Below are 26,025 nucleotides of genomic sequence, written 5' to 3' on the forward strand. Positions count from 1 at the left end.
GGCCATTGTCAGCTCCGCTGCGGCCCAGTGACAGGTGCTAATGCTGGGGTGAGAGGCTGCACGGGTCTCCATGCTCCCTGCTGTGATAACACTGACCGACCTCCAAAAGCACACAAACACACTCAGTGGCGTAGCTTCCTGATAACTTTACTGCACTTCAGAGACAGCTTGTGTTTGTTGGATTGATTTTTCAAAGGATTCCCCTTAAATGCCAACAGGCCTTCAATCAAAGAGGGCCATGAGGGCCTTTTGGGTAAGTATGCGTGTAAAAAAATAAACCTGTATTTAGCCTTTGAGGTGATATGATGTTATTACATCCTGCACATTGCTTGATTTAATGCTGGATAACTTGGATGTGTGTGTCTGTGTAAAGACTGAATTGAATTTTGTAGCTGTAAAGGTCCATCTGGACAAGACAGCTTAGGGTTAGTGAGTGAAGTGTGGCTCATTGCTTTTAAAGGTACAGCTCGCTAAAACCTCCAGCTGACCATTTGGCAGAGGTTTTACATGCCTATGTATTTTAAGATTTCATTAAATCTACATTTTCAAAGCTAACAACACAAGTCTGTGTGGGTTTGTGCATGGTCACAGGTGGCTTTTGCATTTTTAATATGATCAGAATCTGTTACAGTAGCCACAAATTCATGTACCACATTACAGCGATGTTAAAGGAATATATCAGCTGGATTCTGTCTAACATAAAAGTGAACACTTCAACATATTTGTCTAGATAACTAGACTTGACCTATATATCCACCAGCCGTCTGTCCACCCATGTCTTCTGTGCTTACAGTACACACACACACACACACACACACACACACACACACACACATTATGCACAGGGATACTTTCCTTTCCAGGAAAAGAGGATCTCTTCTGTCCTGTACTTCACTTTTTCCTTTGATGTCATCCTGTCTGCCTTCTCACTCGAGTTTTGCTGATACCCACAAGACCACTAGAGAAACATTCCTGCATGTGTGCGTGTCCACTTGTCTGAGACAGACAGAAAGAGAGAGAAACAAAGTGTGGGCGTCTACAATGAGCATGGACACTGCATTTGTCCTTCCAAATTATGTTAAACATGTTCAAGGATTTAAATGTGTTTTTTGCATCATTTCAAGACAGTGAGAAAAGTCAGTTGTGTCACAAATGAAACACTCAAATAAGACAGTTTCTGATGTGCCAGTCACATCAGTCGTACACTGCACACATTCCATATACAGTACAAGTGCTACACTGATTTAGCGAACTTATTTCACTAACAGATACCACAAATGTGAAATGTGTGGTTTTCATTGAGTGCCAAATGCTGCATTAATTACATACACACTGTTTGCAAACAGATGGCAGTATAGGTAGACACTATGTTGTATGAACTTGAAAATGTCATATTTTTAAGGATTTTTGTAATTGTAGTACAAAATCATGCCATTTCATGCCAAAAAAGCATCAGTTGTCAAACTAATCATGGAGCTGAGGCAACTATAAAAATTATTGGCATTTTAAATCAGGTGTGAAACTGATGAACACTTTTTGTAAAGTGCATCTTTGTTGTATTTGTAAATATTATAAATTCCTTATTCAACTTTATCTATATTGCACCTCTCAAACAAAAAAGTGTAAATCATACAAGATAAAGCATAAAGTTAAAAAAATTAGACATTTCTAAAACATATTGTTTTAGAAAAAATTATAATAATGTCACAGGGAATTGTGCAGCTTCTGGGCTTGCAGTCTGCTCGATTTCAAGGATCTATTAATAAAACATTTGCATTAATCGTATGCTGACACAAAAATCCCTATAGAGTGTTGCAACTAAGCAAAGTTTGTGCTTATTTTGCGTCAGACTCTCTAGAGTTACAGGCATTTCTTAGTATTTCAGCGCACATGATGGAAACTACATAAACTGCAAAAACTGATTTTTAAAAAATGAGAGCACTCCACTATCACAAACCAGCCCTCATGCTCCTCTAGTATTTTTATTATATCATTTACTGAAATGTTCATTCACATAGGCTCTAGCTATTCAGGTTGGTCTAAATGACGTTAGTGTCAGGTGTCTTTTTTGCACTCAGCTGTTTCAGAGATCAACATCTTTTCTTATCAGAACGCAGCTTGTTTAAAGTTTTATAATTATGGTACATTTTGCTTGAAGTTACAGGTTTTCCCCTTTACCCTTTGAAGGCCACTAACTACATAGTTTGTTGATCTATTTTTAAATTCATTTCACAGCTTCTTGCAAGATGAAGTTGTTCGTATTTGGTCACCTACCCTGAACTGATTTTTGTCACACATTTCCTGGGTGTTAACAAGGGTAAAGATGCTGTTATGCTTTGCAGAACTGAACTAGTGATAATGATGATAAAGTGAAACTGAGCCCATGAGGTCATGTGTTTGAATAGTTGTTAAGGCTGCTGAGTCACAGGAGCTCTTCACTAACCCTCTGCTAAAGCATCCCTTTCAGCCTTTATCACCTTGTAGTGCTGGCAGGCAGAGTGACCAAGTCAAATGAACACACTAATAGAATAAACCACTTGTTTAAGTGTCTGCATGCCTGCTTTCATGCCTGCTTGGCTTGTCACACACACACACACACACACACACACACACACACACACACACACACACACACACACACACACACACACACACATACATACACACACACTGAAACAGGTTGCAGACTTTCTGGCTCCAAGAGCACAAGATCTCTCTGATTGCAGAAATTACGGCAGACAGAAAGGAGAAAAGATTAAGGTGCAGTGGAGGTCTGTGTGGATTTGGATTGACAAGCATGAAGATTGTGTTGTGCTTACAAGTTGTTTGTTAGGTTTTTGAGCTTGTGACTGTGAATCAGCTGATCGGTTGGACTCGTTGAACTAGTGCGTAGTAAATTTGTCTCCATTCATAGAGCAGTAAAGTACATGTGTGATGTATTTCATTCTGAAAAACAGATGAGGTGCTTTAAAAAACTAACGTGTGAAATAATAAAAATGAGCAAAGTTACGAGTTGTCACAAAATTACTCATAATGAAATTTCAAAAATATATGTAGTGTACTGTATAATTGTTATTTCATGTCATGGTGACGAAAAAATGGGAAATGTTTATCAGTCAGCTGCTTTAAAAAGGTTAGGATGGGACTTTTACAAGAGCCTATAAACCCATTTCAAGCTGAAGTCTCACTTTGTTGTGCAGAAGAACTGCAAAAGTGCACTGTATGTCAATACAGTATCTTTTTCTCTTTTATTCTCAAGAGAGCTATGTATATAAAAAACAACTCATCTTTTTTAACAAGCTGTAACATTTCCTCCTCTGCCACCAATTTAGGACCTTTAATGTTGCCTAAGTGCTGTTACAGAGTCTCAGTTCTATGTACTTTTACTACATTTTGATTTATTTGATTGTTTGTATTTTCTGCTTTTACATGATGCTGCAGTAGAAATATATGCTCGGTGTACAGTCCAAAAATGACAGTATAGCGTTATAAATATGGATGGCAGCCCTACATTAATCCCATGTTGTATACAAGTTTTATTTGGATGTTTTCGTGAACACATACTGTATATTATTATTCAGGATATCTGTTAAAGAGGTAAGGTGTTATAATGGAAATCTGTACAGGCAGGTAGCTCTACAAAGTCATCACAAATAATTCTGTTTATTAATTTACTTTCAATAACTGTTTCATTCATGCAACACCTGTTATCAAACTAGTCTAACCTCGTTTGTGTTTCTGTGGATACAGGGCCATTTGATGGGCGTGGTGTGACCCTTTTAGAAGTGTGTGGTAGCTGGCCAGAGAGTTTTGGTGTCCCGCGGCACAACATCGGCTCAGCAGACACCAGCGACGAAGGCCTCCGAGAGAGACTGGCCGACGCCATGTCCGAGTCCCCCTCCAGGGATATAGTGGGATCTGCTACAGGTCAGGATTTCACAATCTCATTCTAATTCTACTACTGTAACAGGATCACATGATCACTTGGGTTTATAACTTCATATTCCTCTGTTGTCTTTCGTTATCCACACACTGGACCAGTTATAGTCGGTCAGTTACTGAGTGATTTAAGGCATTCCAGAGAGAATGCAAAGGTGTTTCCCATGGTGGCATCCCCCAAGATTATTCCAATCTACATTCTAATTCAAAGCCATTTTGTGGATTTATTAAAACATCAGATGAAAAATCTGAGAAAGGTTTGCAGTTTTGTGAATAAAAAAGCAGCAAACAGACAAGATAATAGATCCACTGGGCTTTCCCTGTCTCCACACAGCATTCTTTGGGACATATTCTGTCTGTACATCAAGGCGAATCCCAAGTCCCTGCTGTGTGTACCTTCTCCTAACTGTTTTCCCATATTTTTTCACTTCACTAATGACATTCACACAACACAAATCACCTTTTTTAGAGCTTCAAATGCACACTGTAATCCAAACCTGATATATTCTATAGTATTTTTAAAGACAAGGAATGTGCTGATGACTCATAATGGCTCATAAAAACTCTGATACAGTTGTATTATTTGTCCAGATGCTTCACGTACAAAGACACAAAAAACATGTCTAACATGTCAAACGCATCTTTGTTCCATAATAATCTCAAATCTTAAGCCTATCCACTGTTTCAAAGCAGAATGTGGATTTTGTGGAAACATTATAGAGCATTGTCATTAACCAAACTTCCAGCTTTGTCCTTTGGTGAGTTACATAGTGCCAAACATTATCACAGTTCAGTCCCACAAAAATGGATCAGGATGAACTTGGGAGTGATGTTGCACTTTTTTTCTTTTTTTTTCTTGATTTGGTCTTTAAAAATGTCTTATGATTTCCTACTTTCAGTCCATTCAAATCACTTGGTGCCACTATGTGATTTAAAGCTTCAGAGAGCCGAAATCCCATCCTCCTCCTGCAGCTCTCTGCTCTCTGACCAAAGCATATGGAGATATAGAGATGGATGATAATGTGATCCTGATTCATGCTGCTATGGAAAAGTGAAGCCAAAATGTCACGAGAAGGGGAGATGCCATGGTGCTTCTTGGAAAAGACTTTTATCTGAGGTTTTCACATCTCCTGTCTCTGAAAAGACTTGTGATTAGCAGAAATGTTCTGTGAGCAAAGAGGAGGTACAGGTTCTTCACAGACCATTTGAATTACAGTATGTAGAACTGGAATGTTTCCCCAAAAATGCCAGTGAAATTATTACCTACTGAACTGATAAGAAAATGATGACGTGTGCAGTGCTGTTCAGCGCTTACAGTGGGTTCCCTGTCCAGCAAACGGTGGGACATGTTCGGGGTCCAGTACTGGATCCACTCCCTTCCAGTCGGATGCTCTGTCTGAGTGTGCATGCGTGGCTTCTGGCATATCTGCACATGCCTTGCTTTAGTTTGAGGCTTCCTGTCCACATGCGTGTGCATGTTTTTGTGTGTGAGTGTGTGCTGCAGACGTGCCGTTGGCCCTGACAGTCCAAATGGTTAACTCATTTAGGAAGCGGCAGTGCTCTCTCTCCCCCCAGCTCCTTAAGTGAACAAGAGTTCCTTTGATTTAAATGTGTATGTGTGTTTGGGGGGGTAAGTCCATAGAGGCAGCCACAGGGACGGGGTTTAGTGGAGAGAGGGGGAGTAGGGGGTCACAAGGCCCTAATGGATTTAGCATCGACTATCACCCCCCAACCATCTCCAGCCATGTCCAGTCCTGTCCACCCCCCCATACATCCCCTCTCTGTTAGGACTTAACTTCATTTGTAGCCGCTCTCTCTCTCTTTCTCTCTGTCTTTCTTTCTCTCTTCTCATCACTCTTTTTCACTGCCCCCCACTCACTCCCTCTCTGTGTTTCTTCATTAGATTAGATGTTGTAGACTCCCGGACACTGGGAGTCAGTCGCCTCTTGTTGTTGCAAACTCCCCTCCCCTCTTTACATCTTGACCCCCTCCAGCCCTTTAATGCAACACAAAATTCATTACTGATCACATTACGTCCAAATACACCCGTTATACACACACACAGCGTATTGAAGACATCATCCACAGAGAATGGGATGGACTTGTTGGTTCTTCCGTCCATTCATAGACAGAGAGGCTTCAGTCGCTTCAGGCTAATCTAATAGCACAGCACTTCTGCACTGTAACATATAGGCAATGTCTCTGTCTGCTGTGACAAGGACACATGACAGGAGTGGAGGTTTTATGAAAAAGGATTTTATTCATTTGGGTTGTCCATCCGTTTATTGAATTCCCTGTGTATTAAAGAATTAATACTGATTGCCTATTGGAAGAGCTTAAAAGGTCTTAATTACAAACAGAGAAAAAAAAAAACTTACCACAGGTAAAATAAATCTTTGCATAGCTGTGGGGAAGAGACAAAAATCTCTGAAATGCGCATTCCAAAACCTGAATAAATTAAATTGATTGCATTAATACACAGCAGTACATCAGGAAATGAATGTGTTTCATTTTATTTGATTACTGTCTCTTCAAGCCATTAAACATGTCGGGAACACAACAAACAATACACACAGTATTCCACATGTCAGTGTGTCATGGGCCAAGGGTGTGGATCAGAGCATGTTGTATCAGCATTGGACCAAACTGACTAGAACCTTTACTTCTGTCTGTGAGGAATCTAAGTTCATTGATATCTGACATTATCCTAGGTCAGGGGTGTCAAACTCATTTGAGTTCAGGGGCCACATACAGACTAATCTGATCTAAAGTGGGCCGGACCAGTAACATAATCTAAACAATACGATAAGAACTTATAAATAATGTCAGCACCAAAGTTTTCTCTGTGTTTTTGAATGAAAAAAGTAAAATTCCGTTATGAAAGTGTTTACATCTATGAACCGTACTTGAACATAACATGAACAAATATGAACCTGAAAATTCTTAAGAAAAATCAGTGCCATTTTAACAATATTACGCCTAAGTTTATCATTTATACATATGCATTACAACTTACAGATCACAGTGGATCTACAAATACACAAAACATTTAGTAACAGGCAGAATATTGGTACAGTTCCACATACTTCTCATAAGACATTTCAGGTTATTCACATTTTTGTAACAGGCTAGTCTGTAAATGTAAACATTTTTGTGTAATTTCACCTTTTTTTTTTTTTTTTACACTAAAACAAAGAGAAAAATTTGTAGTTTTCATTATTTATGTGTTATTATGATAGTATTTTACTGCTCTGACCCACTTGAGATTGAATTGACCTAAAATGATTCTAACATCCTTGATTGTTAATATCTTCAGTGTAATTTCTGCATTTCACAAATTCATCCCAGGGGCCAGATTGGACCCTTTGGTGGGCCAGTTTTGGCCCCCGGGCCGCATGTTTGACACCTGTGTCCTAGGTCATCTTTTCTGGTCCAAGATGACATGTTTTGTTTCTCTCTGTGACACTGGGTCACTCTAACTACTCTTTTAATCTTCCCCCAATGCTGCAAGTTCAAGTTTGTTATGATCATAGTAAAAAGGGTTGTCCTAAGAGGGAACTGGTCAAAACATTTAAAATAGAAAATACCCTCACAAAATTTTGTATATTTATGTCCAACCCAAGTTATTTTAGATATGGAGACCATTTATCAATCAGAGTAGGATGGATATCCCAACTGTATCGTACTTGACCTTCTATCTAGTTGTGGTCAGGGTACAGATTAGCATGTATAGTATGCTCTTTTTCTGTGAGTTTTATTTTGTTGTGCTATTATTTTGTTCATTTCTATTTTTTTATGTAGCTTCCTTTGGACAATGTCTACAAAGTTTGTACAGTTTTGAGAATTTTAGATTTCTGACTTTTTTTGACGAATTTTTTAAAATATATTTTTTTAAAAATGCTGTTACTTATAATGAGCTTAACTTAACATAACTTATAACATGGAAATGGTTAGAAATATCAATATAGTTACTATTGCACTGATAGGAAGTCATATGTGGACTTTCATTTAATTTGTTGAATTATAAAGTAGTAATAAAGAAGTAAAATATAGTTAATTCTTAGTAACGCAAAACATAAGCATATTGAATGATAACCCGTCATTGTTTTTATTCTAATACATTAGCTTTAAGATTATTTCTGCACGTAAAGCAAATAGAACATGAAAATTGCATATGAATTTAAAAAGTTGCCAAAAATGTGTCTTCATACCCTTTGTCTGAAGTGAAACCAAAGACTCATCTGGTCAGTAAAGTCAGTAATATTTCAGCCATATTGAAACATGTATTGGCTTTTGTTCACTCTCACTGTTGAAAATCTACATTATTGAGTATGGACTGTCAAATATATATTGGGTGCATTCCATAATACATCAAAAGTAAATAGTAAACTGTCTTTTGGCTGTCTGCAGCCAAAGACACAGACCTCAAAACCCTCCCAATTGGAGAATTCAAAGTGAAATTCAATCGTACAGAAAACTCATAAAAGCTCATATTTTAAGTCATTACTATTGATAAAAGCTGTATCAAATCGTTGCTTTATGTACATGAGCGCCCCATCCATCTCCAGACCTACAGCTACAGATGAATAGATAGAGTACACAGTGATGCAGAACACCAGGCATTTCATTCATCTTCATTCATTGTGGTATTTCTCCACAGGACTTAAAAATAATGTTAACACATTCTTGGCCCTGACTCTGAAGATCTGATTTCCTGTGGCTTTCTACTGGAACAAGGCAACAGGCAACATGTCATCCTGTTCACATCTGACCCGCAAGATACATCCCATGTGTTAGATATTGAAGTTTTTTCAAAGTTGTTTCATTTAATGAATTATTCACAGTCGCCAGGAGTTCTCCGTTAAAGTATGTGCATTTAAGTGCCTCCAAATTAAGCTGTATATGGATGTGTTTAGAGACTCTGTATATCTGTGTTAGTGTGAGCCTTCGATGGGCAGAGGCAGATGATATCATGTGCATTGTCTCCATTTGCTGAGAGCTGCGGTGAGTGCTAGCACACACAGAGGAGTTTCTGACGTAGGGTTTGGACCTGATTGCAACCACACATTTTTAGAAAACACCCATACAAATATTCCCAACTTCCTTCAGTCCCTGGAATATTTCTGTTTTATGCATCCACATAAAAAAAGTCATGTTCTTTTGCAACTTCCTAGATCTAATTAACAGTATTGTATTCAGTTATGTTTACACTTAGGTGACACATTAAAGGAGAAAATAATATAAGGTGTCTTACTAAAATGCTGGTGCAGTACATGCCTCCAGAACAACCCGAACGCTCTTTGGCATTGATTCTACAAGTTTGTCACCTCTATTAGAGGGATGACACCATTGTAACGAAACAGGGCTCTCTCGGTGTACACCACACTTATACAGTTATATTCTCACTTGTTAAGAATATGGGGAAGGACTCATCTGGTAGTTGACATTTTTCATTTGTTACATTCCTCGTCATATTTATTCATTATTCCCTTATTAACCTCTGACCCATTTTCACTTTGACTGGTATAATGTGTGTTAAGTAACACACATTGTTGCCTATCTCTACTGTCTACTGTCTAAAGGCAATAAATATAAAAATAGATCGCCAAAAACTGGTGATTTTAAGCTCAGCGGCAGATAGGCCATCAGCTATTGTGAAGGCGCTGTGTGTGTCCGGCGACGTCTTTGTTGTCATTGTCTTTGCCGTCGTTGTCTTCGTCATCGTTATCTTCGTCATCGTTATCTTTGTCATCGTTATCTTCGTCATTGTTATCTTCATCATCGTTATCTTCATCATAGTTATTTTCATCAACGTTGTCTTCTTTGATGAAACTACTGGTCGGATTCATTTAAAAAATTTTTATGTGGCTTCCTTGGGACAATGTCTACAAAGTTGGTATAGAGAAATGTAAATTTTGGGAAAAAAAATCTGAATTTTTGAAATATAACAACAATTGCTTTTACTTGTAATGGTCCATATTTTGATGGCTTATGACATGAAAACGATTAGAAATACAAAAATAGCTACTATTGAGCACTGAAGGAAATCATATATGGACTTGCAGTGAAAGTACCACCCACTTCTACTGGGAGATTGATAACCTGCATTAAGACCACGGGACTCTAACATAAGCCACTTTTACACAGAGAACCCGGAAAAAAGGCAAGATGGTAATCCCCCCTTTTTTCCACCATTGCCAAGCCAAAGGAGTAACAGAGGGGAGACAGGCTGGACTTTTACACAGCGGACCTGAATCCAGAATCAAAGGGGCGGTGATGCAGCACAGCATAAAGTGTGATATACTGTATTTCTTGCACATCGGAAATACCCTGAACATAGCAGTGTTGCTAACTTCTCCAGAGTCGGCCCATCTTTCACAGTTCCACAAATGTTAACATGGATAGAGTTCTCCGCCCTGAAGTGACAACAGCTCAAGGATCTCAGTGTCTCCCCAGTTCGAGAAGTGTTCCTTTTACATAGCATTCCGGAATCATGATTCCACCTTTATCTCAGCTCTGTTCCTACCTCCAGAGGCGTTACAAAACTGTGATAAAGTTGGGATCAAATGATCCAACCATTTCGTTTACACAGACATCATTCCAGAATAAAGGCTAAATATTCCCATAACACAAGTGCTGTGGAGAAGGGGCTGTAGAGGCAGAACCTGACAACCTGGCAAACTCAACTTAGTATTGATTCTAGATCAGGGCTGTCAAACTCATTTTCTTCCGGGGGCCACATTCAGCCCAAGTCAATCTGAAGTGGGCCGGACCAGTACAATAATAGCATGATAGCCAATAAATAATGACAACTCCAAATTGTTTTAGTGCAAAAAAATAACATTCAATTATGTCAATATTTACATTTACAATCTATCCAAACAAAAAGGATGTGAATAACCTGAAAAAAATGAAATTTGTTAGGAAATTTAAGTACAATTTTATCAATATTATGCCTTGACTTATCATTTATACATATGCATTACAGATCAGAGCTACAAAGGCACAAAACATTTAATAACAAAGCAGAATATTGTTTAAATTGTACTTAATTTTCTTTAGACATTTCAGGTTGTTCATATTTGTTCAGGTTATTCACATTTTATTGTTAAAGGATAGTTTGTTAATGTAAACATTTTCATAATTGAATGTTTTTTGCACTAAATCAAAGGGAAACAATTGGTGTTGTCATTATTTATAGGTTATTATGATATTATTTTTGAGTTTGATGCCCGAACTTGCATTTTGCAAATTCATCCCATGGGCCGGATTGGAACCACTGGCAGGCCAGTTTTGGCCCCCGGGCCACATGTTTGACACCTGTATTCTAAATAGAACATGCCAGCGAGATACAGGGACATTGGTCCTATTTTTGTGTTTTTATAGCTTCATAACAATAAAAGAGGTATTTCATCACACAGCAGAAACCTTTGAAAATGGTTTGTTAGCAGCTGTTGGTTATACTCTGAATTACTATGTCTTACTTGTCCTTCTAGCAAAAGCAGAAAAATGTGTAAATGAACTTAATCGTCTTGTGTCCGTATTAAAACACTGTATATGTGGGGACCCAGAGAAGGAGGGAACTAAGCAGAAGTGTAACAGGCTCACACAGGGCAGGGTAAACAGCTCTGTCTGCTTTACATTTACTTGCTCTTGTCAGAAAGGTCTCCATGCTTTACTCGAAGATATATGTCAAGTAGCAACTCCACCTTCACCACTACACCATCTATTTCCCTGTCACATGTTATCAGAGAATTTTCAGCAAACTTTTCAAACTGTTGCATGACTCTTTTCAGCTCAGCCTATTAGTATTTGTTCCAGTCCATTTATTCCATTTTTTTAGTTACCGCACTTACACATGTAAAAACCCAAGTCTGCTGAGTGATAATTCACAAAAATAGATTTGGACGGAAACGTAGCAACAAACAAGTCATGCCTCTGTGTGTGTTTATCCTCACACGCTCAGTGGATCTCAGAGCTGGAATGCTCGCTGATGTAACAAATCACCATCTCTCTGACATTCTTATCCAGCACACACACATACACGGACACACTCTCTCGCAGATTCACAGGGAAAACAAAGCCTCCAGTCAGGGTAATGGGGCTCTCACGCTAAGGCCGAGACCCAGCGTCGCCAGCTCGGAGGGCAGGTGACACTCACATAGAGAGATGGACGGATGGATGGATAGAAGAAGAGAGAGAGCAGATGAGGAGGAGGGGAGAGAGAGTGAGAGTCACCGAGGACTAAAACACAGTGGAGCTGAAATTAGATTTGGCTCCAATGATATAATGTTGCTAACTGGATTTAGCTTATTGGTGCCTACCCAACATAAATTCCATTGAAGCCATATGGAGAGTGGACTACTGCTCAACACAACCTGGTGTGTCTCAGCTGAGAGGAACAATGGGACGTTTTTATTTCTGTTTACTCGCATTGTGCCATTTCACAATGTTCAGGTTTTTTAAGTGGCCGGATATTTTTATTGTGTCTTCATCTTTGGTGCTGAGAGCCTTTTGTGTGTATCCGAGAGGTTTTTCAAGGAAATGAATTTCAGACACCATATGTTTACAGGAATTGTGCCAAGGAGTGAGAAAGTAAAAATGAATTTAAAAGCATTTTGGCTCACAGCAGCTAACAGCATGAGTTGATAATATTTAATGTGACTGTTTTCTATAGTTTTGATTTAAGATTTTTAAAGAATTAGCTCGCACATTGCCTGTACTCATAAAGAGCAGCTTAGAAATGTTTTTGTAAACATTCAGACAGTTCTGTTTTCGTAGTATTGATCAGTGATGTTAATTTAAAACTATCATAAACTGATATTTAATAATGCTTGGTTCTCTTAGCTCTCGTTTTTTTTCCAAATGAAAGCTTGTAGCCACACAGTTAAGACACACACACACACACACACACACACACACACATACACACATATATATATTAGTCAAAATCATTTTGAGCTGTGAAAGACAATCTTGAAGCCTAATATTCACCAACTGTCATTATTTTGTATTTATTATATTCAAGTAGGAGGCCTTAAAAAGGATGCAACCCCCTTGTTTCCATCCATGGTCTGCATCTGAGAGCTCCCCCTAAATTATTCTGATTCCAATATAAGTGAGTCAGTATCATCACAAACAGCAGATTGCAAGTGGATAATGATTTAGGCTAAATATCCTGCTCCCATGGTGCCAACAGCACTCCGTTTGTTATTCATGTTGCTTTATCAGCCTGTGTGTGTTGGGTTTAGTTTAAGTTGATTGATGAGGTAAGGGTGCTGGGGACCACCCACGCCCACTGAGTCCCATCCGGCTCTGTTTATTGGATCCTGGCTCAAAGAAACCGAGAATAATATTAACGATAAAAATAATAGTAATAAAAATAGTAAAACGGTCTGAACAGCATACAACTCAGCTGGCTCACTCAACGCCCGACTCAACACAAATATTTAGGGGAGCCTTATCAGCACCCAAAGGCTGAGAGCATTTCCTTCTGTGTGTGCCTGTGTGTGTGCTGCTTTTAATTCCAGCATTTTATTATATATTTCTCTTCTGAATGCATGTGTATGTCTGCAGATGAATATAAACATGTTTGAAGTGTATATACATATATGCAGTTCACCCATGTGTTTATTAGCTACCCAATGCATGTGTTTATATTTGAGCTGTATGTGTGCGTGTGTGTGTTTGTGTGTGTGTGTGTGTGCGTGCATATTATATTTACATGCAAGTGTGTCAGTGTATGTGTGGGCCTGTGTTTTATTAACTATACCATTCACATGCACGTGTTAACAGGGTATGCATGGTTCTATAAAGGTGTGCATGTACAAGTGTTTGCAATTATTTGTGTGTGCGTGTGTGGATGTGTGTGTGTGTTTCCATCAGCTCCCTACTGTATGGCTGCATGTGTTGGGATTGGCACTTACAGAATGTGTAAGTGTGTGTCTGTGTATTTCCCAAACAGCATGTGACTGACCTGCACTACCTCTGCAAATGTTCATATTATTTATGAGCGAGCATACGGTGGTCCAAATGGGCTCAAGACTTAATAATTGGCCATTTGCTGTTATAGCTTTGGTTGTAGGCTTCTGGCTCGGTGGCATACTAGATGTAGGCTTTGGGAAAGTTCTGTCACTCTCCTGATGTTATCACTTCAGAGAAACATCTGCAGCTATATACACTTAAATACAAGCAAAATATGTAAGAGATGGAGAGAACAGAAACATCCATTTAAAGTCTGCACTAATTAAAATTTGCTTCTTAACACTTGCTATTATGGATAGTAATACTACTACTACTACTATTACTACTACTACTACTACTACTAATAATAATAATATATTTTATATATTTCAAGATGTTTTTACCATTTAGATTTGGCTGGGACGTTTTGCTGTGGCCTGACATCCTCTGAGAACATTTGTTAGCTTTAATCTGCTTTACTCAGACTTTAATGAGTATTTGATCCAGTGTGTACATGGTCATACACATATCTTTGTGAACATGTTTCTTTTAGTGTTATAAGTATCTTTAAGCGACCACACAATGTTGCTTATCTCTCTCACCCCATTTAGTAATCAATATTATACTAGACAACAGTGTGCTTTAATAGCTTGCTATTTTTCCATTTGGACCAAGTGTTCCTTTTCCATTTGATAAATGTGCACTGTATATTACTATAACCTATCAAATATAATGCTTTATTGTTTTAATGCCACTGGCAACTGCTAAGAGCCTGTAATCTACTGTATGCATCTAACGAGTGTTGGGCTCCTGACTGGAAAAATGCAATACATTACTCATTACTGTTACTCATTTCTAAAGCACCATAATTGCTACAGTCATTAGTCCCTGTGGGCAGTAATTGGTTCGTCTGCTCATTATTTTTCTGTTGAATGTCTAGGTTTTGAGCTTGTCATGCAAACAACTGAACCATTTTTTCCTGTTATACGCTTAAGTGTGTGTGAGTGATCAGAAAACTTGTGCCGTTAAACATTTTCATTCAAATTATATTTTTTTCCACCTCCTGAAGGTCACCTTCTCATTTTTGTCATGTCAAATTTAGCCTCAGCTTTGAAAATTCAGAAATCACTATGACATAGTTCCATCCAATAGCACATCCAATATCACAATCCCACAAATATTCTGTCGTCTTGATAGCTGACTTTTCAAATATATTCTAGTTTTAATAGCAGCAAGAGATGAGACTATCAAGAGTTTCATTTCTATCATCCAGTATCACAAATCAAAAATTTCCCTCAGGGTTTTACGCTCTATGAAATATAAAACACAATCTATCCATTAAAAGAGCTAAACAACATACATATTCTGCTAGGTTTGTGTCCTACCCTTGTATTAGCAATGGTATCTTCTCCATGTCATCATACTATTATATATGTGAAAAAGGCTTTTGTACGGGTCATATAAGGCAGTCACAGCAGGTTGAGATTGAGAAAATGAGAAAAATCTCGTGTGGCCACAAAATATACACCTTGTTTATTATTTAATATTACTAAATGGCTTTTATTTGTAAAACTTGCCTTCATATGAGTTTCAGAGTCAAATTTAAGCCATACCGTGGTCACCTTTATACTTTCTGGCTTATCATATGCATATCTACATAGACGTCAGTGTTCAGGGTCTCACACTTACCATGAAATCCACCATGTTATAGTTATAACTAGATAAAGTATAACAGAGTCATGCCCTGAAAAGCACATGGGCTTTTGCCTGTGCAGAGTCCATAATGACTCAGACTGGGTCAGTCCACTTATACCGTAGCCACCTGTGCACAAGAATTGAAGAATTCTCAAGTCTGTAAATGTAGACTTTATGTTGGCAGCTAGATTTTCATCCTAGCAAAAAAACCTTAATTTTTCTATCATCTTCAACCAGCTGGAAAAGTTACAGTCTAATGATCTTCCAGCTTTGACCATTAATGTGGTCCAAAGATTAAAAGTCACCAAGCCGTTATCTGCAAGTAATGCACAACTTAACATAAATCAGCTTTAGGAATCTTTTAAGTCATACTACAGTATTTTCCTGTCAGAGATTGCCATTGTCACTGTCCTTTGACAGGATAATGTAGAGGTAACCAGTTAATACTTTACTAATATTAATCAACAATAGTTACCTGTTGCTTTACTCATTCCTCTGCCCAGCACTAACAAGTGTTCACTGCTTGCACGACTCTGTCTCTGTCATAATCAGTTACATATTTAGAAATTAGAAAATGAGACAATGTGCTCTACCAAAATGTTACTGGCTAATTTAATTATTGTTAGCACTTAGCACAATTAGCACAACTGAATGCACATTGCAAGCAACATGTTAGAAAGGACAATGGATCTTAACAAATCAGAACAAACCGGGCAACTTTTGAGCTGCCTGGATTGCCATTTCTACTCTTTTAATTGAGCCGACCCCCGGCAGACCTGCATTAAATTATGATTATAATGTGGTCACGGCCACTGACTGACACCAGTCAATGATTGTGATGCCACCAAACACCAGTGCATTTCAGAAACAGCTCTCCAGTCAGCTAAATATACCTGCCTAGTCTACTTTTGACAGAAGTCGCATCAGAATGTAGAGGCTGATTGAGGTGGATGGGAGGTCACACACAGGAGCATCAAGTAAGCTTTCAAAATAAAACATCCCACGCAGACTCCTGATGATATGACATCATGCCATCACAGTGTCATGATTACAATAGCTTAATGTATCCTTTAAACATTTTCTGGTGTCAACATGGTTGTCTTTTCAGTTGACTGTGGAGTATCTGATTTGTGTTTGTGAGCTTTGTTAGAGTCTGAAGTCTGGCAACCAACCTGCTTAAGAAAAACACAATGTATAATTTTTTTCATTATGTGAAAATGAATAGCCTCTTTAAGTTTTGCTATTATATAAATCATTCCATAGAAAGCCTCATTAATTGGTCTATTAAGGAAACATGGAAACTAGCCTGCACGCCTGTTCAGACAGCTGTGTGATTTAATGGTCGTACAATACATCCTGTATTTGCATTGGCTGCTTATTCTATTCGCACAAAGCCAGGCTATTATCCTGCCGACGGAGTGGTTTCTTTTCTATTCAGCCTTGTTTTAGTACACTGATACCCATCATAAGAACAACAACACACAGGGATGTGTGGAGGAGAGGGAGGGGGTGTACAGGCTTGGAGGTCTCTGTTTAGCTATCAATCAAAGACGACTGCTGGCCTCACTGCTAAATATGCACGTAGTGAAATGAGCTACATGCATGCAAGCCTTACCCACACATTTTGTGTTTGCAGTAAATTCATCTCATTTGCTCATATTATGCTTACTGTAAACAGACTTTAAAGTTACTGTATGGTCAGGTACTAGATAACAGATCATCAACCTTCAACCATCCAAGAAAGCCTTCAAAATAGCCTACAGTACCTCATAGACACACATTTATAATTGTTTAGACTGTGACAAAGTCACTGATGTGGTGTACCAACCCAATCTGTTATGTATTAATCAGGTTCAGATTCACTTTCCTTTTGGTGAACTCATAGGAAGACCTAGCTGGTCAACTGATTTATGTTCCATCCAACAAAAGAACTGAGACTGTATTGTCATTGAGGGGCGACACGGTGGTGCAGTGGTTAGCACTCGTGCCTCACAGCAAAAAGGTCCTGGGTTCGATTCCAACACCAGTCGACGGGTGTGGGACCTTTCTGTGTGGAGTCTGCATGTTCTCCCTGTGTCTGCGTGGGTTCTCTCAGGGTACTCCGGCTTCCTCCCACAATCCAAAAACATGCACTAATAGGTTAATTGGTTAATCTAAATTGCCCATAGGTGTGAATGTGAGAGTGATTGTTTGTCTCTATATGTTCAGCCCTGCAATGAACTGGCGACTTGTCCAGGGTGTACCCCGCCTTCGCCCCTATGTAGCTGGGATAGGCTCCAAGCGACCCCCGTGACCCTAGTGAGGATAAAGCGGGTTCAGAAAATGAATGAATGAATGTATTGTCATTGTACTGACCAGCAACATATTTAGTCTCATAATATGTAATCTGCTGGCTGCGATGACAGTTATATTGTAATTAGGCAAGGATACAGGAGCTGTGCATGTTCTCCCTGCTTCATACCTGTTTCTGGTTTTCCCACACTATTCAAAGCATGTATGTAAGGTTAGTCCTCCAGTCAGTGCCCTTGACCGAGGTACTGACACAGAGCTGGAGTTGGACCCCAGGCACCTTCAGGGACAGCCCACTGCTCCTTGTGTGCATATATTACAGCATAGGATATGTTAAATGCAGAGGTTGGATTTCCCTACGGAGACAATAAAAGTGAATTTACCTTATTTTACTTTAACTTCTACAATCAGATGGTCTTAATAAAATTGGGAGATTTTCTTCACCACCGTCACTTAGTATCTTGTGGATGAAACATGTTCATCTTTGCATGAAGTTCAGAGATCCTGTAGGCAGAAGAAATGTTTGACCAACATCTTACCTCGACAATTTAAGCTCTGAGTTGTATAGTTCTGAAGTATCCCAGTTGCAGAGATGACTGGTGGTACATAATGACCATGACGACTCCTTACCAAGGTACTATAAGTTTGTGATTATTAATGTCCCTGCCCTTGTTTATTAGCTGTTCTTAAGTGTCCATTAAGAAAAATTGGCACAAAAATGTCAAAAAGCACACGCACACATGAAAGTTGCAAAAGTGATGTTTTACTTAAACGTAATTAGATATTTAATCAAACTTTGATAAGATACTAACATTTCAACAAAACTATAATAATCTAGTGTTTTTATTACATTACCATAACACAGAGAAAATCCCTTACATGGACTGTCCTACATCAACCCCAACCAACATCAGCATGACTTTGGTAGGTGATAAAAATGTCGTATCCTTCCTGTTCACTCACAAAGTACATTGCTTCATAGCATCAGGAGAGCTATTATGTTTGACACAGTGAATATGCATTGTGTAGTTTTTACTCCTCGGCCAACATCTGGTCAAAGGGTATTGTAATCGTTTTGTCGTCTGTCAGTCCGTCTGTCCATCTGTCCGTCCATTCAACGACATAATCGCATTATCTGAAGAATGCATTGAGATATCTGCACCAAATTTATACTGTGGATGCATGTTGGCATGGAGCAGAAGCCTATTGAAAATAGGTGACCTTGACCTACTTTTTCAAGGTCAAATGGTCTTGTGCAGTTATAATATCTGAGTACTTTCAAATATAAATATGTATGTAATAAGTTTTACACAAAGACAATCTAATCTAAATTATAGGGCAGTAACTTTCAACACAATCTTTCACTATATTTGGCCGATGTGTATTACAAGTGTGCCGCACGTTATGTTATCATATATAAACACACGTTCAGGGTGAACGAAGCTGACTGTGGTGAAAGTGCCACCAATAGTCATGAATTTAAAGAACATCGGTTAGAAACTCAGGCCAGTGAAAGACATCAGAGTGCTGAATGTGTCTGCTTTTGGTTTCCTCAAGCGAACAAAACATAATAGTTTAGGTTTGCAACATGCCAGCCTGATTTGTCATGAGCTCCTTTCATGAGTCCATTCAGTCTGTCCCGAAAGCAGCCTGTATAAATAATGAATCAGATATGCCTTTTGGAAATGCGACTTCAACTCTCTATTCAATTTCATCAGTGTCTAACATTTCAATTGGCATTAGTATGGCCAGTCTTTAGCTACTGGCTGTCTTTAGCTTCACTGTATGTGCAGCTCTATGTATATTGTACATAACATAATTGTGACTATGATCTCAATAGCCAGACTAATGTACAGAGTGAAGTACTCACGCAATGGACCACACACACACCATTTGGATACTTGACTAACTCAAAACTATTAGTTAATAATTTTGTGACATGCCCAGAGGGCTATGTTGTCCCCTTGCTTTAACCAAAGAGAGAAGAAAGCAAGAGAGAGAGAGAGAGAGAGAGCAAATGAGTGCACTCTCTCCCTGAAAGCTACTCAGCGCTACCATGACAGACAGAAAGAACAAACGCAGCAAAGAAGAGACAAAGAAAGGGAGAGAGACAGAAAGAGAGAGGGAGGAGGAAAGACGTCAGGGACCAAGTGAAAGAACAGAAAAGAGAATGTGAGGCCGGCTCAAGCCAAAGAGTATGGTGCTGAGAGAAGAGACAGTGAGTGTGAAAGCAGAGTGTGGTCATTATATCTGCCCTTCAGCATTCCCCCAGCTCTTCCTCCCAACCTCTCTCTTCACGTTGCCAGGCGAGAGTTTGAGCATAATGTGCGGCGACAGTGTGAGACGATGAAGAATAATTCCTGTATTCAGAGCTGCCACTGCGCAACCCCTCCTTTTCTTCATCCTCCTCATCCTCTCTCAACTCCACTGACAAGTCAGGCCTGGATATCATTGTATCATTTATCCCAGCCTCGCTTCTGCCACTCTGCCTCGTTTGCCCAGAGGGAAGTGTGAAAAGTGTGCATGTGTGTCCGCGCGTGTGTGTGAGAGAGTCTCAGTTTGTGTGCTCTGGATATAATTGTGTGTATGTGTCTGTGCGTGTTAGTGTCACCCTGCATGTGTGTGGCTTTAGCCGACTGCAAATGGGCTTTTGTAGAGTTTTTTTGGAGACTGCACTTAACAGCTCGCTCAAGGGAGACGCACACACACACATACACTCACATACATACATACATACACACATACACACAGGGCTGTAAGGGTTCACAGAAAAGGAGGGTGAGTAAGAGCAAAATGAGAGAGAGAGAATTAGGGCGAGAAAGAGAAGGACAGAGTTGGTGAGAGTGGTGGAAAGCGCTTTTTAAAGCCCCGCTCCCGCAAACTGTTTTGGGTCGGCCTGACAAGAAGTTGGAGACACACTCTCTGTAGAGCATCAGAAATGGATTTGTTGCTAAGGGCGATCCACTTCACCCAATCTGCTTCATCACTGTCGGCGGTGGCTGCACACAGTAACGCACTTGTTTTCACTGCTGCTCTGACTGAAGCAATGAACGTGGACCGCTTGCCATACTGTGATCTGTGACCCATCACTGAAACTGCATCTTGGTCATTTTCTCCAAACTGCAAGTCCAGCTGATACAGTAATTCCCATCCCATGATATGCAAGTGGAGAGTTCAGACTGTTTTTAGTAAAGCTACCAAAACATATGATCATTAACCATTGTACACTGTACACCAGGGGTTTCAAACTCATTTTCTTTCAGGTTCCACATTCAGCTTGATTTGATCTGCAGTGGGCCGGACCAGTCAAATAATAACAGAATAACCTACAAATAAAGACAACTCCAAATTGTTGTCTTTGTTTTAGTGCAAAAAAACCCCCATTAAATAATGAAAATACTTACATACATCAAACCATGCACACATGCATATGTTTGTGCATTTTTTTTTTTTGTTCAGGTTAGGCTGTTTGAAAGGACTGGACTTGTTTTTAGTCAGTACAGTTTGCGTGTGAAATGCTTATGCAGGTTTACCTTTTAAATGTGCTTACTGTTGCTGCTCTTACCTGCTGAGCTACAAGCATTTTTGTACATCTTTGACATTAAAGAAGACAGAAATTTTACAAAACTTGCTTTGCATAAACAACTTAGGAAGGTGGATATATCAGCATAGATGACTGACGAACTGATAGGATCACAGTATTTATTCATGTCTAATTAGACTTGAGATGACAGTATCTAAACCAGGGCTCTCAAACTCATTTTCTTTCAGGGGCCTCATTCAGCCCGATTGGATCTCAAGTGGGCTGGACCAGTGAAATAATAGCATAATAAAAAATAATGACAACTAGAATTTTTTATGTTGGTTTTAGCGCATAAAAAAACCCACGGAATTATGAAAATACTTACTTTTATAAACTATCCAAACAAAAAACGTGAATAACCTGAAAAAACAGAAATTTCTTAAGAAAAATAAGTGCAATTTTAACAATATTCTGCCTCCACTTATCATTTCTACATGTGTATTATGGATCGGACCTACAAAGACACTAAACATTTAGTAACAGACAAAAAATTGTTAAAATTGTGCTTAATTTTCTTTCTACATTTCAGGTTGTTCATATTTGTTCAGGTTATTCATGTTTTATTGTTACAGGATAGTTTGTAAGTGTAAATATTTTCAAAAGTTAATGTTATTTTTTGCACTAAAACAAAGACAAAAACTTGAAGTTGTCATTATTTATAGGCATAATGTAAGATTATTTTTTTCACATCAAATCAAGAAGAAAACATGGAGTCATTATATTCTGTGGGTTATTATTCCATTATTTTTTTTACTGGAGATCATATTAGTCTGTATGTGGAACCTGGACTAACATAAATTCAACAGCCTTGACTGTGGAATTTTTGCATTTTGCTAATTCATTCCAGGGGCCAGATTGGAACCTTTGGTGGGCTGCATTTGGCCCCTGGGTCACATGTTTGAGACCCCTGCTGTACACCTTTAATCAGTGTAGCTGCCAGAGTAAAAGGTTGCTGCTGTAGGTTTCTAAAAACCACAATTCCATATAACCTTGATGTAATTTGTCATTGCTGCTCATTTGCCTTTACTCACAAGGCAGCTAGGTGATAGATGTACAAAACTGATGTACAAAAGGGGTTTGCCGCCAGAGAGTAGCCCCTGCATCCTGACTCTCACACATGTTTAACTGTTGGCCAATGATGTACTTTGGAGTAGAAAAATTGTTCAGGATGAACACATAAATATCATGTCTGAGACAGATAACTGAAAAGTACCCTGAGCAGTAAGACCACTGTGGTATTGATATATGTCTACAAATGTTAATATGAAACATATTTTTGATTGAGAATACGATAAATGTTGATATGACATGCACTTTTGGTTAAGAGAGTTTGAGATTATATCTGTGATTGGCCAAAATGTACAATTGAACCTTGGATTGTAACAGCTTCAACAAACACATAAACTCTTATCAAGTACTTGGATGATACTTCTATATATATTCAAGCAAGATGTGTAGTTATGAGTGTTCTCCAGGACCTACCTGAGTTCTGTGCTTTAAGGTGGATCAGGCCTTTCTTATGTTGGCTTATATTATATTTTATCTCACACTCCTGAATGTATATAAGGTGTAATAATAATGGATTAGATTTCTAGAGAGCTTTTCAAGGCACCCAAAGGCACATGACTGGGACAGAGCAGGATTCGAACCACCAACCCTTCGATTTTTGGACGACCTGCTCTACCTTCTGAGCCCCAGATACGATGACAACTACGTGGTTTAGTAATGTCATTGTAAGTTTTCCGTGCTTCTCTGCAGGTCCTCTGGCTTCTTCCCGTCGTCCAGTGACATGCAGTTAATGGGTTAATTGGTCAATCTAAAACTTCAGTAGGTGTAAATATGAAAGTGAATGTCTGTAAGACCTGTGATGAACTGGGGAGTTGTCCAGGGTCACCGGTTCACCCACTTCATCCACTGGTAGCCGGGATAGGCACCAGCATCCCTACAATGATCTGCTTGATCTGAATGATCAAGTAGTTTGGAACAAAAGAGACACTGAAACTCTGCCCCTGGTTATCTTATGCCATTTGCATTGCAGCTCCTCACACTGTCACATAAGCGTGTCTATACATAAATTATATCCAGGTTTTTTTTCATTTGGTTGATTTTGCACATGATTCAGCAAATCTTGAAAATGTGTGTACTCTTGAATTACAAAGGTGTTTCAGGAGAATTCCATCTTTATTATCACATGAAATGCAGTTTTACATTACCATCTTGCTACAGAAAGACAAATCCATAAGTACACTTGCACAAGAAACTTCATGCAACAGATTTTTGCAAAGTAGCTCATTTAATCTGTTACAGTTGCTACATAATCTAGCAGACTGCATCAGTTCCATGTGTAGATGGAGCGAACAGTGGGTTTCAGACACATGCAGTTTCACCTCAGACTAATAATGTGTTTTCAGGAGTACAACTAACACATCTGTAGATGCACATTCCTTTCATACCCTGATACACCAACTTTCATGTATACACATATATTACACACACACAATCTCTCCTAACATGACCCTGTATTCTGGTGTGTGTGTGTATCAATAAAATATGGTGGCATGAATAAGTGATAGGATACATAATGGAGAGGCAGCTGAGCTGAGCTGAACCAGGCCAGCTTTCCACAACACCCCAACTTCCAGTCAACAGAGTGTCCAACCATGGATATGTGTGTGTATATGTCCATGCAGTTCATGTGTAAGTCCTCTGTGCAGGGACCACATGGAGAACAGAAGATGGTCTGAGGTGATAAAAGCAGTTGACAAATTGCTTTTCTTGATCAGAATCTGCTTTTTCTTATCAATGTGTAACTTCTCAGAGCTGTATCCATATCTCGGTATGGGTGTTAAGGTCTGACATCAGCAGCCACACACTGTTTCCATTGACAATCTGAAATCCAGTTTGTTCAAAGATTCATGACAAGATGAAGCTGTTTAAGACCATTGCAGGGAATAGTTGTCACAATATGAACTGTCTCAGCTGTGCTTGTTTAAATGTAAGGTTGGGTTGGCTTGTCCTTAAAAATCCTTATACGCCCATAATGGCAACAGTGCACAGCTACTATTATACATATTATTTATTAAATATATAGATATACCAGGAATTCCATCCATCCTTCCAGTCGTCCTTCCATTCAAGATTTTGGTCCATTCCTTTTCTCGGACCTTATTCATGCAATGCTTTTCAAATTTGACACACATGTTTTTTACAACTGTGAGAGGTGCAGTGGACAGTGGTCAAATGAATGGCTGAATTCTGAATTGAATTTGAATTCAAAAATTTGAATTGAACTAAATTTGATTTTATTTTTATTTATTTTTTTACAAATTTTGGAAAACTTTCTGAAGAGACTTAAAGTTAAGACTCAAAATTAATCCCTGGGTAGGAAGGATATCAGTGACCAGGAGGGGCAAAGGGTTGTGCGACCAGGTGGGGGCATGTGTAAGCTCTGCTTACTTTTTCACCTGTTATCCTAAAAATGATGTCTGCTGACGTCATCAAATAACCAGCTCCCAATTCACATGACTGTTCATTTCAAACTCCAGTGCAAACTTCACTTAACCACACAAGCATGATCAAATATTGCATATTGCACCGTTACGCAATAGATATTATGTGGTGAAAACTGCGAGATGTCTTGACAGAAAATAAAACATGAAGAGCAGTAATATCTCAGCTTCCCAGCACTTGCATCTTGTTGGGCTCCAACTCCTCTGACCCCAAACAGGACTTAAAGTAGGTCTTCAAAGTCCATTAACAGCTCTATCATCAACAGCTTCCACACATTAGCACATTTTACAGACAGCCACACCTAAGGCTTTTAAATTCAATTACATCCTTTCCGTCATGAGAGGAAGAGGGGAAGCATTGATTTGAAGTTAATTTCCAACACCACCAAAGTGTGTCCATCAAACTCCAGATGAGATAGAGTGATGGTGAAAACCAATGATGTCATGTTCTGTGTATTTGTACACAGCTGGACATTGAGGATGTGTGCTGCCACATGTTGGAGATGAAAGCTTAGCCTTGATTATGCCACATTAAAACAATTAGACCTGATGTATGAATAGCACATGCATCATGGTGAAGCTGAAGAGATAATGCTATCTCTCTTTTCCACTCTGCGTCACTCAAATGCAAATGAAAGCACTACAAGGACATCTAACTCAGTAATTAGGAAATGAGCCAAAATGATCCCAATGATGAGCACAATAATCTTCTGCTGCAGACAGACTAATTTGAGAGGAAGATTACACGAGATTGCAGGAGCTTCCTTTTGTATTTGTAGTTATTTCAGGAACCTGTTTTCCTGTTAAGAATTTAAAGAGAAATGTTTTTGATTGGTGAAAGCCTGTTACAGCAGGCAGTTTGGTCTGATTCTCCTGTTTTGTCAAAAAGTGAATCATTTCTACAATATCGGAGCTCACTTTAAATACACGTGTAATGTGCTAAAATTGTTTTCAGCATTTGTATTTTGCTGTGGATCAGACTCTCCAGAGCTGCACGAACCATACTCACAGGACCTTCTGAGCCATTGACTAATGTCAGCATTGTTT

The 26,025-nt window shown here is 38.9% G+C and overlaps 1 protein-coding gene across 4 annotated transcripts in view; it reads left to right on the forward strand.

Moving 5' to 3' along the window:
- bcas3 (BCAS3 microtubule associated cell migration factor) overlaps positions 1-26,025 on the forward strand; it is a 521,508-nt gene that overhangs the window by 470,882 nt on the left and 24,601 nt on the right. For all 4 annotated transcript variants that reach the window (XM_030152118.1, XM_030152121.1, XM_030152119.1 and 1 more), the window contains one exon: positions 3,751-3,927. In XM_030152118.1, the coding sequence (XP_030007978.1) occupies positions 3,751-3,927 (177 nt within the window). The remainder of the gene's footprint in view (positions 1-3,750; positions 3,928-26,025) is intronic.

This window comes from Sphaeramia orbicularis, chromosome 13, assembly GCF_902148855.1.
Source record: "Sphaeramia orbicularis chromosome 13, fSphaOr1.1, whole genome shotgun sequence".
NCBI lineage: Eukaryota > Metazoa > Chordata > Actinopteri > Kurtiformes > Apogonidae > Sphaeramia > Sphaeramia orbicularis.